This window comes from Zonotrichia albicollis, chromosome Z, assembly GCF_047830755.1.
Source record: "Zonotrichia albicollis isolate bZonAlb1 chromosome Z, bZonAlb1.hap1, whole genome shotgun sequence".
Classification (NCBI taxonomy): Eukaryota; Metazoa; Chordata; class Aves; order Passeriformes; family Passerellidae; genus Zonotrichia; species Zonotrichia albicollis.
The window spans coordinates 20,123,143-20,135,465 of NC_133860.1; the positions used below are offsets into that span (position 1 = coordinate 20,123,143).

General features: G+C 40.7%; 1 protein-coding gene across 2 annotated transcripts in view; it reads right to left on the reverse strand.

Moving 5' to 3' along the window:
• PLCXD3 (phosphatidylinositol specific phospholipase C X domain containing 3) overlaps nucleotides 1-12,323 on the reverse strand; it is a 79,349-nt gene that overhangs the window by 23,440 nt on the left and 43,586 nt on the right. For both annotated transcript variants that reach the window (XM_026794604.2, XM_074533710.1), the window contains exon 2: nucleotides 7,416-8,124. In XM_026794604.2, coding sequence (XP_026650405.2) covers nucleotides 7,416-8,124 — 709 coding nt within the window. The remainder of the gene's footprint in view (nucleotides 1-7,415; nucleotides 8,125-12,323) is intronic.

Sequence of the window (12,323 nt, forward strand, 5' to 3'; positions counted from 1 at the left end):
TGCCTCTTTGCTGTTCATCAGCAAAATTAGTGTGTCCATTACTCAAGATCAAGTTTCATACTTGATTTACTACACAACAGTGTCTGCTCACAGAACTGAGAGTGCAGGGTGCAGGTTTCAATACCCCACCATGGAAGAAATCATGGTAAGGTTCATCCTTTGTGCTATACTTCTGAAAAAAATAATGTTCAATAGGAAAGTGCCTGCATCTCACCATGGCTCCTATTTCACTCTAACTACTTTGTCTCCTTCATATCTTAATACTCTTTTATGATACAATACATTCTGGATGACAGTTGCTTAGCTACAAAAACCCTCAGATCAACAGCTACAGTATTAAAATATTGCCAAAGGTCAAATCCCACTGTATGATCATTCAGCATCTTATAGATATGTCTTTTATTATTTTTTCTTAGTGTCTGAAATAAATACTGAAAGACATTTTAATATAACAAGCTGTGCTCTCTAGGGCAACTGTACAACCCAGGACAATACACGCAATTATATCATTATAATTACAGTTAAATTCTTATTATAAACTTTGACTACATTAAGTTTGTGTACTAGACCTAGCTCTCCCCTCCCCCTCCAAAAAAACCAATCATTCCTGGAGAAAAATATAATTATTAAAAATGTGCCTAAAAGTAAAGTTGTAAAGAAAAGATCAATAAAAGGAGGCTGGATATTTGAAGGATTTGTATTCATGAAACCAGCATCTTTCACAGTGACAGTGGCACTTAAAGAAAAAATTGCATTGCAGCCCACAGACATTACCGAATTCCTAGGGAAAAGACCGTATCATCCCTGCTTTAACAGAAGAAAAGCATGGGCATTTTTACAGCTTATGCAAATTCTGCATTATACAGAAGGTGGTACATCAACAAGACATTTGGCCTGCCTGCCTTCACTATTTCCAGCCCCCCTGTTGCAGTGATCTCTTTGTACAATTGTGGCAGCAGTGTGCCAGAATCCCTACTGCTTCCTCTGCAGGCTTTATCCAACACATCTCTGACTGTAGCCCGCATGGCCAACTGCTCACTCAGCCCACAAAGGCTACTTGCTTGTAAGCACAGGGAAATGTGTACATAAATTAATTGCAGGCTTGGTGTATCAGCTGAAAATGGATTTAAGGGGTTTCTGTCTCTAAGACTCCTTTAACACCCTTCCTGTCTTAAATCTTTCCTACCAGCCAAGTGGAAATACCCGCTGGAGAAGCTGGGCAAATGCAGGTGACTTCTCCAGGGACAGTGTGGATGCATTCTCTCCAGACTGCATTTGAAAGCCCTCTAAGGTTTTAGAGGCTGCTGAGAATTGCTCAAACCAATCAAAAATGATACAGCATGTTCAACATGGTTTTACAAGCTGACAGGATTTTGTTTTGACATTTCTATTCACATCCTACCCCTCTAGGATCATGGAGCAGCAACAGAAGGTTAAAAATGGAAGGGGTTCTTAAGGGGTTCTTTTGGAAGTTTGATCCAAACATATAATGAGCATGTTAGTTTGTGGAGAACTGTCCAGTTCTCTGCTTAAACTGTGACAAGGATGTGCATATAGATCTACTTATAAAACCCTATAAGTAGACTAGCATGGTTTGCAGCATGCAGAGCTAACACAACACAGACATGGATGTTGCCCTATCTACTGAGTTTGTTTTTGCTTGTGTTTATGTGAAACATCTTTGCTTTACACAAAATTATTACCAACTTGAACACCACCTTGTGAATATAGCTGAAAAAGCTTGTTTGTGTAAATCTCTGTGCTCATTTTGTCCCTTATAACTGAAGAGCAGAAGGATCAACCCATCAAGGAACTATTTCCTTCACAATGAGGTGGAAGCAGCTACACAGACCGAGGCCCAACATTAGCAAATGCATTTTCCCTGGGGTCAGCACTTGTTAGCATCTATTAGCTTTTGAGTTTCCGTAGTGATCGGAGTAATGCAGAAAGATCAAAGAAAACCCAAGTGACTTAATGAGACATTTGCAATTTCACTACAGCAGCCATAAAGAGTGAAGTGTGAAATCTTTGAGACAAGTAGATGTTAGAGACAGCTTACAGCAGTGAGGCTGAGAGAATTAACATTTCCTTTTTTGTGATGAAAAGTACTTGCTGCTGTCTGTATGTGCAGGGCCACACTGTGCCCACAGTGCAACGACAGGTAAACATAAAGTATATTTACAAGTAGTCACACAGCACACACAGTAACTGTAAGCAGGTGTTTTGATGCCCAACATTATAAAACTCACAGGAACACCAAGCAGAGGGAAAAACTGCGAGACACCAGTACCTGCCTCAAGAAAACATCAGAATAACTACCCCAAGCAAACAACCAGAAGCCAAGCCACTGATCACAGATGTCACCGTGGTGGTCACCACGCCAATCTTCTTCCTCCACCAAATCCCACAGGCTACTACTCGGTATGTTGACAAATACTTTAGCAAAGCCATTAAAAACCTGTGCTCCTGTATTTTGTGACAATTTAATACTGTTCCAAGTTCATGACCAGAGCCATCAGACACAACCACACAGCCCTTCCTGTGGGAATGCTGTACTGAAATTCTCATGCAGACAGATGGTCCGTGATGAAATGCCACTACCATACACGGCCCATTGGGGGTTTCATTGTGCTGGCCTGTAGACGTGGTGGATAGATTCTTCCAAAGAAATCTCCCTGTGCTGTTCTGTGTGCAAAACACAGTGACTGCCTGTTGTGTAGAAAGACTGAAAAAGTAATTAAGCACAGTTTGAGGAAGAACAGGAATACTAAGGATTTGTCAGGATTGCCCAGAGTTCTTTTGAATAGCTTGCTAATATACCAGAATGCCATTGTGTGCCTTCTGTGGTCAGGAAATAATAACAAAAAAAAAAAAAGGAAAAAAAGGAAAAAAAGGAAAAGCCAGCTGCGTCCCAAGGCAAACATGTGTGGTCAGGCGTGCTTGTACCACACACATTAGCGAGGGACTGAGGCTCCCCTCACCTCCCAGCTAAAGAGCTGACACATCAGCTTCGAGTCCTAAAATTGGAACCAGCTCACTGGAGCCTGCTCCTCTCCTGCAAATCTACAGTAGAGACAGACATCAAGGTCACAGCCAAGAAGGATGCAGAAAATTAGAAAAACATAGTTGCCATTTCTGTTGTTTTTCTTTTTCATATAAAATAGTTTAAGAATGACATCAGTCAATATGGAGTGCAGATTAAAATATGATCAATTCCCACTCTTCCTGTCACACAGAAACTCAAAAATTCAGCTGACGGAGGTGTGGCACCATCAGCAACTGACTCAAAAAATCCTACTTCTGGCAACTTCAGGAATCATTTTCCACACAATATCCACCTAATCATCTAATATCCATACCCTAGCTAAATCTGACTCTCCTTAGTTCATGACTGCACCCAGAGATGGATTTTCTCCTGACAGTTACTGTGGCCTACTTACCACCCCTTCTGTTAATATTGTGAACTGGATGCTTTGCCTCCATTTCAAAAGGTTTTATTCTCATGTGCAGGACATTTTTTTTTAAATTTGGTTTGGTTGCTAAGGAGGAAGCTTTAGCAGGGTAGGCAAGGATTTAGTCATATGTGAGCCACAGGGAACATTATCCTTAGAGATTAATTTGGAAATCAAGTGACAATTGGCAGGGAATGTGTTTACTTTCTATTTTTTGAAAGCTTTACAAGTACCACAGGATTTCTGCATCCTCTGAAGGAGATCTATTCTTCTGCGACATTAATAAACGACAGAGACAACAAAGAGAGTATCACACTTGTCTCAAGTGTCATAGATAAAATTAGCAATTTTACTGCAAATCAGAAAGCAAACTAGATTATTAGGAACAGCTCTACACTAATCAAAAGGGTGTCTCACAACCACCTTTCAGATATACTGAAGGCAGCTGCCTCACTATGAAGTTAATTCAATGAGCACAGCAAATGTAATTCATTTGGCATATATTGTTTGCTAATCAAAGAGCATTTCTTGGCATCTAAACTGCGTGTGTGACAGAATGCTAAGCCTGGAAACGCATTGATAGTCCTCAAAGTTTTTAATCAAATCCAAGAAACATAATGTGCACACATGCAAGCAATTCTCCTCATTCAAGTAGTGAAGGTGAAATCTGTATTACCAAGTGTTGTTACACTGAACTGTGGTCCTAGGAAGACCTTACCAAAAATAGCTTTGCCCTCACGTATTTGTGCAGGACAGAAAGCTTCAAAACTTTTAATTTCTCCGTCTTTCTAATTACCATACCACAGAATGCTTACTACCTGTTATGACAGCAAACTTTGTGAGCAAACATTATCAGTAGAAAACTCATACCTGGTATATCTTCACTGAATTGAGTCTTAAGAGCATGAAAATGTTTTGGGCTTTGGATTTTTTTTTAATTGAGGTTATTTTGGGCCTCACAGCTTGCATACCTGAGCTCTAGGGAACAGGCTATAGAATAACATCTCTACCCCTTCTGAAATATATTGCCTTGGAAGGCTTCTCTACTACAGTGTGAGCATGGACCTCTACCATCACAGGCAATCACGATGAAAAGCCATTAAACCAACCATTTGGCTGAGAGGAATATTTCACTGTGTTCTTTCCCAAAGAAAGCTGCAAAACAGCAGAATGGAGTCCGGATGGGATTGCTGTATGGAGTCTGCTCACAGATTCCCTAGTCCAATGGATGCTGTGACTGGGGGAAACCATGCTCTCCCTCTAAGGCAGCCACTGCTCTTCAAATCATAAACAATTTCACTATTAAAATCAACTTCAGAGATCAAAACCTGACATGTTTCATTGTCTCTGAGGCGATCTACACTTTGCCATATTTTCAAAATGAAGTCAATATGTAAAAGGCCACTGTGCAGGTGGAGAAACAAAACAAAATAAATTACTACATGTTTTATTCAAAATGCAAAAGGAACATTTCTTAAATGTAATACTTAATTTAGGAAAAAAACCAAACCAAACAACAAACCCTCACATCAGAATTATTTGAAAAATTCAACCTTATTCATTTGAATTCAGAACTTTTAAAATTCAATGAGAGGGAAGAACCCCGTCCAAGTATGGTGACAAAACTGCTTCCAAAAGCAAGATAACTACTAATGCAAGGCTCTACACCACCATTTCTTAAAAAGGAGAAAACGGTGTAATGTATAAGTCTATGCAGTAACTGGCAACAAAAGCACATATGTTACCCACCTGGACACAAAGATAGGATTTGGTCTGGGTATTTATTTTGAAAAGAACAAAATAATATTTTTACTGAGTGATGGTTCAAGGTGACAAACATAGCACAGCTGGAACGTATGTCTTGTTAACTTTGGTGTGGATATTTTTAAGCTACTGAAACATTAAGGCAGGGTAGGCTGAAGACAACTGTGCAAATTCTACTGTGTAAATAGTACTTCATCTTTTAACTGCTTGCCTATTTATTTTTAACAGAATCTTCATAAAATGAGGAGCACTTCTGAATATATTTGATGTTTACTTTTAGAGCAGTTAACTCAAAATACAGGCTCAGTTTCTATCAATATTATCATAAATTTGAAACTTACATATTATCATATCAAACCAATATTATCATAAATTTCTTCCTACAGTCTATTTTTGTTTTAAAATAAAAATTTAAAATGAGATGCCATATTTGGAAGACTAAATATCAGCCTTGGAGATTATTTTGAAGATCCATTTCTCTCATAAGTGCTAAAAGAATTATACAAAAAAGGAAACAACTTTTCATGTAGAAATGTGACTACACACTTGGGGATCATGTGAAAAATATCAGTTAAAATCTGGCAAAACAACATTTCCAGGTTTTTCAGCCCAATTACTTATTGGCTTTTGAAGGTAGTTATAATTTCAAGATTTGCTGTTGGGAAAGGCACACTGAGAGTTCAATGGCTCTGGATATTCAAAACTCAGTCAAACATTTTCAGCATCTATTTCAAGTCTTTGCTTTACAAACAGCTTCTAAAAAGCACATTAGAAGCCAAAGATGAAGAAAATGAGGTTTGATGGCTATTTTATTGATACAACAAGCTTTAAGAACAACCTGTTAGCTTCCTGATTGTCCTACTTCATGTTCTAAAGAACACTCAGGAAGATGTTTACCAGAGGAAAAAGTTCCCTAACAACAAGGTGTTTATCAGTAAAATCCATCAACAAAGCAGTGTTTTAGTGCAGAGAAGTGCTCTTCAGACTCAGGAGAGAGGGAGACTCCCCAGCCTGATGGAGCCCCTAAAACACAGATGAAGGATATACCAAGAGCTGCAAGTGCAGTCACACAAGTGCTTCTAAATCCCGTTCCACTGCCCGTAAAACCTTCCAAGTCAGTGTTTTACCATGTCAGGTGAGGTTTTTACCTATTTTTTCCAGTCAAGAGCTGCTTTGGAAAACTGCCGTAAAAACAGCTCAACCTTTCCCAAATATGTGGCATGTTTTCTTTGCAGACACTGCATTTTTCATAGAAGGGGTTATGCTCCCAACAGACCTTCCTGTCACAGGCACATCCCTGAAGAGAGCAAAACATTAGCAGGACACTGACCGTCATTGAAATTTTTTTACACTCTGCAACCCTTCTTTATTTTCAAGGAGAAAAAGAAAAAGCTCTTGCATCTTGGCATTAAGTTTCAGTTTTCCTACCAAGTTGTCAAGAACATAGTCACATATATATGCCTTTAAGCTCAAAACTGGCTGTGATTTATCAAAGTCAGAATGGTATAAATAATGCATGTCTTGCACAGGTGGCTTTTTTTTTGTAATAGAACAACTAATGGCCTGTCAACAAGCTATTCCATATACAGAAGCTATATGATGGTCTGCCATCTCTTTCCTGCGTGGTAAATGAAGAAAGACTTTAAGGAGTCAAATTCTCTCTAATGGTGTCCTGCTGTCTTTGATACAATGTGTGATGGTACAGAGACAGAGAAACCATGCATCTTTGTGTAATGGCAAATCCTGCAGCATCAGGCTTTGCTGATGAGCCAGGACAAGGTTTTTTTTAATCCAATATCTGAAGCCTGATGCACAAACAAAAGATTACCTAGATCATACAGATAGATTTGTCTAGATCATACAGATAAGATTTTCCAGTACAGAAATCCTAGACATGATATTCAGTGATTATGGTAAGAAACCACATTTGGAAAACAAAGCAAATAAGCAAAACCTGCATTCAGAAAAAAAGAGAAGGTTAAGCCAATAAGGCTTATTGGCAGATTTTCTTTCAAGATGCAAAAGTTTGTCCTTCAATGTGTTTCTCTTTAAATATTTTAGCATTATGCCAAGTTCTGACTGGTCCACAGTAGCATGGAAGAAATGCATCTGCTAGAGTGCCTTTAAAAGGAATTGGAAGAACAGCACTACCAACACACATTCAGCACAGTCAGCATACCTTACCAGCCACAAACTCACCTCTCTGTGATCGTTTCTCTGAGACCACTTGCAACCCCTTTCACCACCGTACTAGCCTTTGGTGTCAGCACTACTTGAGATATGAAAAAGGAGCCTTTCTTTCTTCTTTCAGTGATTGATGCCTGCAGGAACTGAATCAGCTTTTCCGTATCTGTTGTGTTTGCCCATGGAGCTGGCATCATCTGGCCTGGCCACAGGAAGGCCACCTCGACGGCCACAGGACTGTGGTAGAACACTAGCACTTGGTGCTCCTTTTCCCACAGGTACTGGAGGCTGACTTCATGGGCAAATATAGCAGGACACATTTTGTTTCCATATGTGTCCTTGAGCATCTGGACAAGCTTTTCATGATGGCATTTCTGCATCCCGTAGAAATGATTGAAGTCCAAGAAGACCACTTCCTTTGGGTGCTCAGTGAGAAACGCGTTGATCTCCTCCAGACCTTCCTTGACTTTGGCACTGAATAAACCGTGGGCGAAGTAGAGTTCATTGTCTGGGTCTCTGGGCTTGGTGGAAATTCTGAGATCAAAATACCGTATACCTGCCCCCAGCTGGCTGGTGAAGTTCATGGTCTGTGTAGCCAGCCACTTCCTCATCAGCTTTTTAGCCACAGTCCCAAAAACTGACACAAAATTCTGGACCGTCTCTGGCTGTTCAGGCCCAACTGGAGAGGCTTCATCAATGTAGAAGCTAAAAGAGTCATGAGACCCTAAAACACAAGAGAGAAAAAATATAAAAAATATATTAAAAGCCTTTAGTGGGTTTTTCTCAATGAAAATAATTTTCTGACCTCTACCAACACCCACCAACCAACCCTCACACCCATTCCCTCAACAACAGTACATTTGTCTGGCAGCATTTGCCCCAACAATACTTTGTAGGAGCTTCAAAGAAAGTCTGTTTCACTGCTTGTCTGGATGCTCAGTCACTCTTTTCCAGCTCTTACTTAGGCCTTTAGGCTCAATGAACCCAGTGGCCTCTGAAGATCAAAGCAATTCTGGTAGCAAAGCAAAACAATAAATCCCTTGAGCCAAGGAGGAGAGTTTGGCCCTGCACACTGAATTGTGCATTGTTTAGTCTGTAGAACCAAAGGAAAAAACCAAAACAAACCAATATCCTTCCACACATACCTTTATAGCCAGATAAAATAGGAGTTGGAAAAATGTCAAGGAACATAAATATTTTATGTTCTATCTTAAATCAAGTCTCATCTGGTCATACACAAGGTTACTAAATGGTTTTCCTTCCTAAATTTACTTCCAAAATCCTTTACTTTCTTTTGCTAAATAAGTAGAGAGAAGAACAGCTTTGCATTCCACTGATAAAATTCAGAAACTCAGACAAAAGCCAAATTAACAATGCTCAGCATTCAGACATCGACATGAAAGCAGTTATATGGAGTTATAATCTGACCCTAGGAGATGCTTATCATCTTTGTCAACCATTACCCTGCTGAACACCTGGTGTTTGCACCTGGCAGTTTGCACAGAAACACAGTCCAGCTGCGGGCAGAGCCACACTCCTGCCATTCCAGCCATAGATGGTCCTGGTCAGACTCGCAGCAGCAAGCAGGTCTGCTGCTCAGCCCGAGACACACCGCTTGCAAAACTCCTTCAAAGTCAGCAGGACTTGTATTCTGGAAATGGACTGCAGTACTAGGTGCTCAGAGATCCAAATCCTACATCAAAATGAGTTCACAGCACTGGTCTTGTCTGTCACCAGTGCTTTTGCAGGTGCTTTTCAAAATTGCTTTCCAAAGCACGCATGCTGTAGCAAGTAAGTATCACATTAATGAAATTCTGCCAGTCAGTCATTTCTGAGAGTGATGCTACTTTACCTGAACTGGAATAAACCCTATAAACTGAAGCAGCAGCTATAACATTTTCTTCTTTAACAACAAATGGAGTCATGACAAATCATCCTAGACTCTGGCTTGGATTTGGCTTTGTTTAATCTGAGAAATGTCTTGAAATTTTGTACACACCTACTTCTCCTGGTTGCCTCTTTGAACTGCATTTTGCTTTAAATAGCTTTTCCATTTTGATGAAGCTTTCTACTGCTAGGTGTTGAAGAGATAATGTATTTCTTGCAGTACCTGATTAGATCACACAGTATCTGGTTACACATTGATATCCTTGGGGACTAGATCTGCATACAGAATTCTAATGGTAAAACAAATTATTAGAGCAATGACCTGTGTATCAACAGTATTACAAGGAAAATCAATGAGATGCATTAAATGTTCTGCTCAGTGTAACCTGCACTAATCTAGAAATCAAAGTAAATCCAGTCTTGTTTAAAACAAGGCACAGCCACTGATATTAGGAAGGGATGGTTTTTGCAAACCCCCCCTTTGTCCATTGAAGCCCATTTTATTTTTGTAGAGTTTTATGCCAGATTAAGTACCTGTGTAAACCTGATCAACTGATTAGAGCAGTACGCTCAAAATGGTATTAAGACTAATTAAACCATTTGTCTCTGATCTTCTGGTCTGCAGACATGGGCAACCTGAAGTTGCAGAAAACGCAGTAGCTAAAGTTGACCCCAGCACTGCCAGTGGGCACATATTGGTTTAAAAATTTTCTTAAAACTACTTTAGTCAAGAAAAGCAGCACAATTCTCACAGCAGAAAACAAGGTGAACAACATGTCAACAGGTACCTTTTAGCTACTGGTGATGCAAAACACAGAGAAGTGTATGTGCGTGTGTCTGTGTGTCTGTGTGTGTCTGTGTGTCTGTGTGTCTGTGTGTGTGTGAACATCACAGCTAGAAATACCTGAACACTGCAAGCTGGACAGGTCAGAAAAATATTTTTTCCTCATTAAAGTCTTTGTGCACATATTTGAGCCTAAAAATAGGTATTTCTATGTGGATGGTAATGAGAAAACTGCACAGTGCTCAGTGAATTTTCATGTTTTGTAACCCAAACAAGGAAGCCCTACAGCATAATACAAAAAGGAAATAAGGCTTGACTTGGTTGATGCAAAATGAAGCAGAGGTCAGCTGTTCAAAAGTATGTAAACATTCCTCCTGAACAACAAATACAGCAAATATTTTGTCTTTTCATATGTATAACTATTTGGAACGGGTCAATTAAATATTAATTTTCATCGTGCACTCATCTATATTTCCTTTTGCCTTAATCATGCCTTGTTGTCTCAGATAGCTTACTTGTGTAACTCACAGAAATTCAAAATCCTTACACTTAGCAGAGTAAATTAGGGTATGATTTTTTCCACTGTCATGCCCAAAATCACTATATTCCTGGTAATGAGGGAATCCTGTAAAAACATGCTTTTGGCAACCACGTTTCCTTCCAAATCTTTCTTTTGTGCACAGGGGCATTCCCCTCCTACACTTTCACTGGAAAGTGTTTTTGCAGGTTCTCTCTACCACCAAAGTTCAGCCTCCATGAAGAGAGGACACAGGTTGCACTTAGGAACACAAATGCTATGATGCCTGCAATCTTTGGAAGGTGGCAGCCCTTGCACATCATCTGTCTCTGTTATGGCAGGTCTGTACCCCACAGAGACTTCACAGTCTGAGACCTGGAGAAGCAAAGAGGGCAAATTACTCATCCCAAGTCATTCAGGCAGCAAAAGAAGATACTCCTCTTGTGTGCAGACATGGTTTCTCACCATGCACACTGTTTTCCCACTATTTCAACAACCCAGCATATCCAAGAAGTCAAGGATAAAGGCTCATGGATCAGCATGATGGGGATAGCAAATGAGGGGTTAATGTGGAGTGCACATACTATAGACTGCCCAGTCAAGAAAAGAAAGTGGATGAAGCCTTTAAACAACTGGAAGAAGCTTCATAATTACATGTTTTCATGGGGGAATTTTGAGACATTTGCTGGCAGAGCAGAACAGCAGAGTGAAGGACATTCAGAGAGCACCAGAAACTTATTTTTTCTGCAGATACTCCTTTTAGTAGTGAAGTTGCACTGCTGGATGTTGTATGAATTAAGGAAGAAATTGATAGGGACATAAAGGCTGATGACAGCCTTAGACTGAGTGACTACAAGGAGAAATAAGAATTTGAAATACTCAGGAAAGCAATGAAGGCAAAAAGCAGAAAAAAGATCCTGGATTTCAGAGCAACTGTCTTGGCTTGTTCAGGAAATTGGTAAGTGGTAGCCTGGAAGAACTCAATTACCTTAAATGCCAAGGGACTCAGCAGAAAGGGCTGAACTTGGAAAGCAACTTCTCTAAAGCATATGAATAGAGTGTGAAGAAACAAGGACGTAATGCAGGAGGCAAGTTTGTCTGGAGGAGTAACTTCTGACTGGCATCAAACTTAAGAAGCCACTACAGAAGGTTTTAGCAAGGACAGATTGCCAGGGAGCAACAGAGGACAAAGGCACAGGGGGAGTTAGGAAGGGCTCAGCTGGGAAGGGAAACCTGCAAGGAATGGGAAAGGCAACAGACAGCTTCTGCTGATATATCAACAACAAAAAAAAAGCACAGAGAAAAAGGGTCCACTACAGAACAGGGCAGGAGACCTGAAGGATGGAATGCCATCCAGAGGGATCTGGACAGGTTTAAGAAGTAACCCATGAGAATACAATGAGGTTTAACAAGGCCAAGTGCTGGTGCTGGGTAGTGCTACACTGGGTAGGAACAACCTCACTATCAGCACTATCAGGCTGGGCATGAGCAGCCCCAGAGCAGCCGTGCCCAGAAGGGCTTGGGGTGCTGTGGGTGAGAGGCTGCACATGGCCCAGCCATGGCACTCCCAGCCCAGAGAGCCAAACGTGTCCTGGGCTGCACCCAGAGCCCCGTGGGCAGCAGGGCAGGGAGGGGATTCTGCCCCTCTGCTCTGCTCTGCTGAGACCCACCTGGAGCACTGCATGCAGAGCTGGGCTCCCAGCACAGCAGGGACAGGGACCTGCTGGGGTGAGTC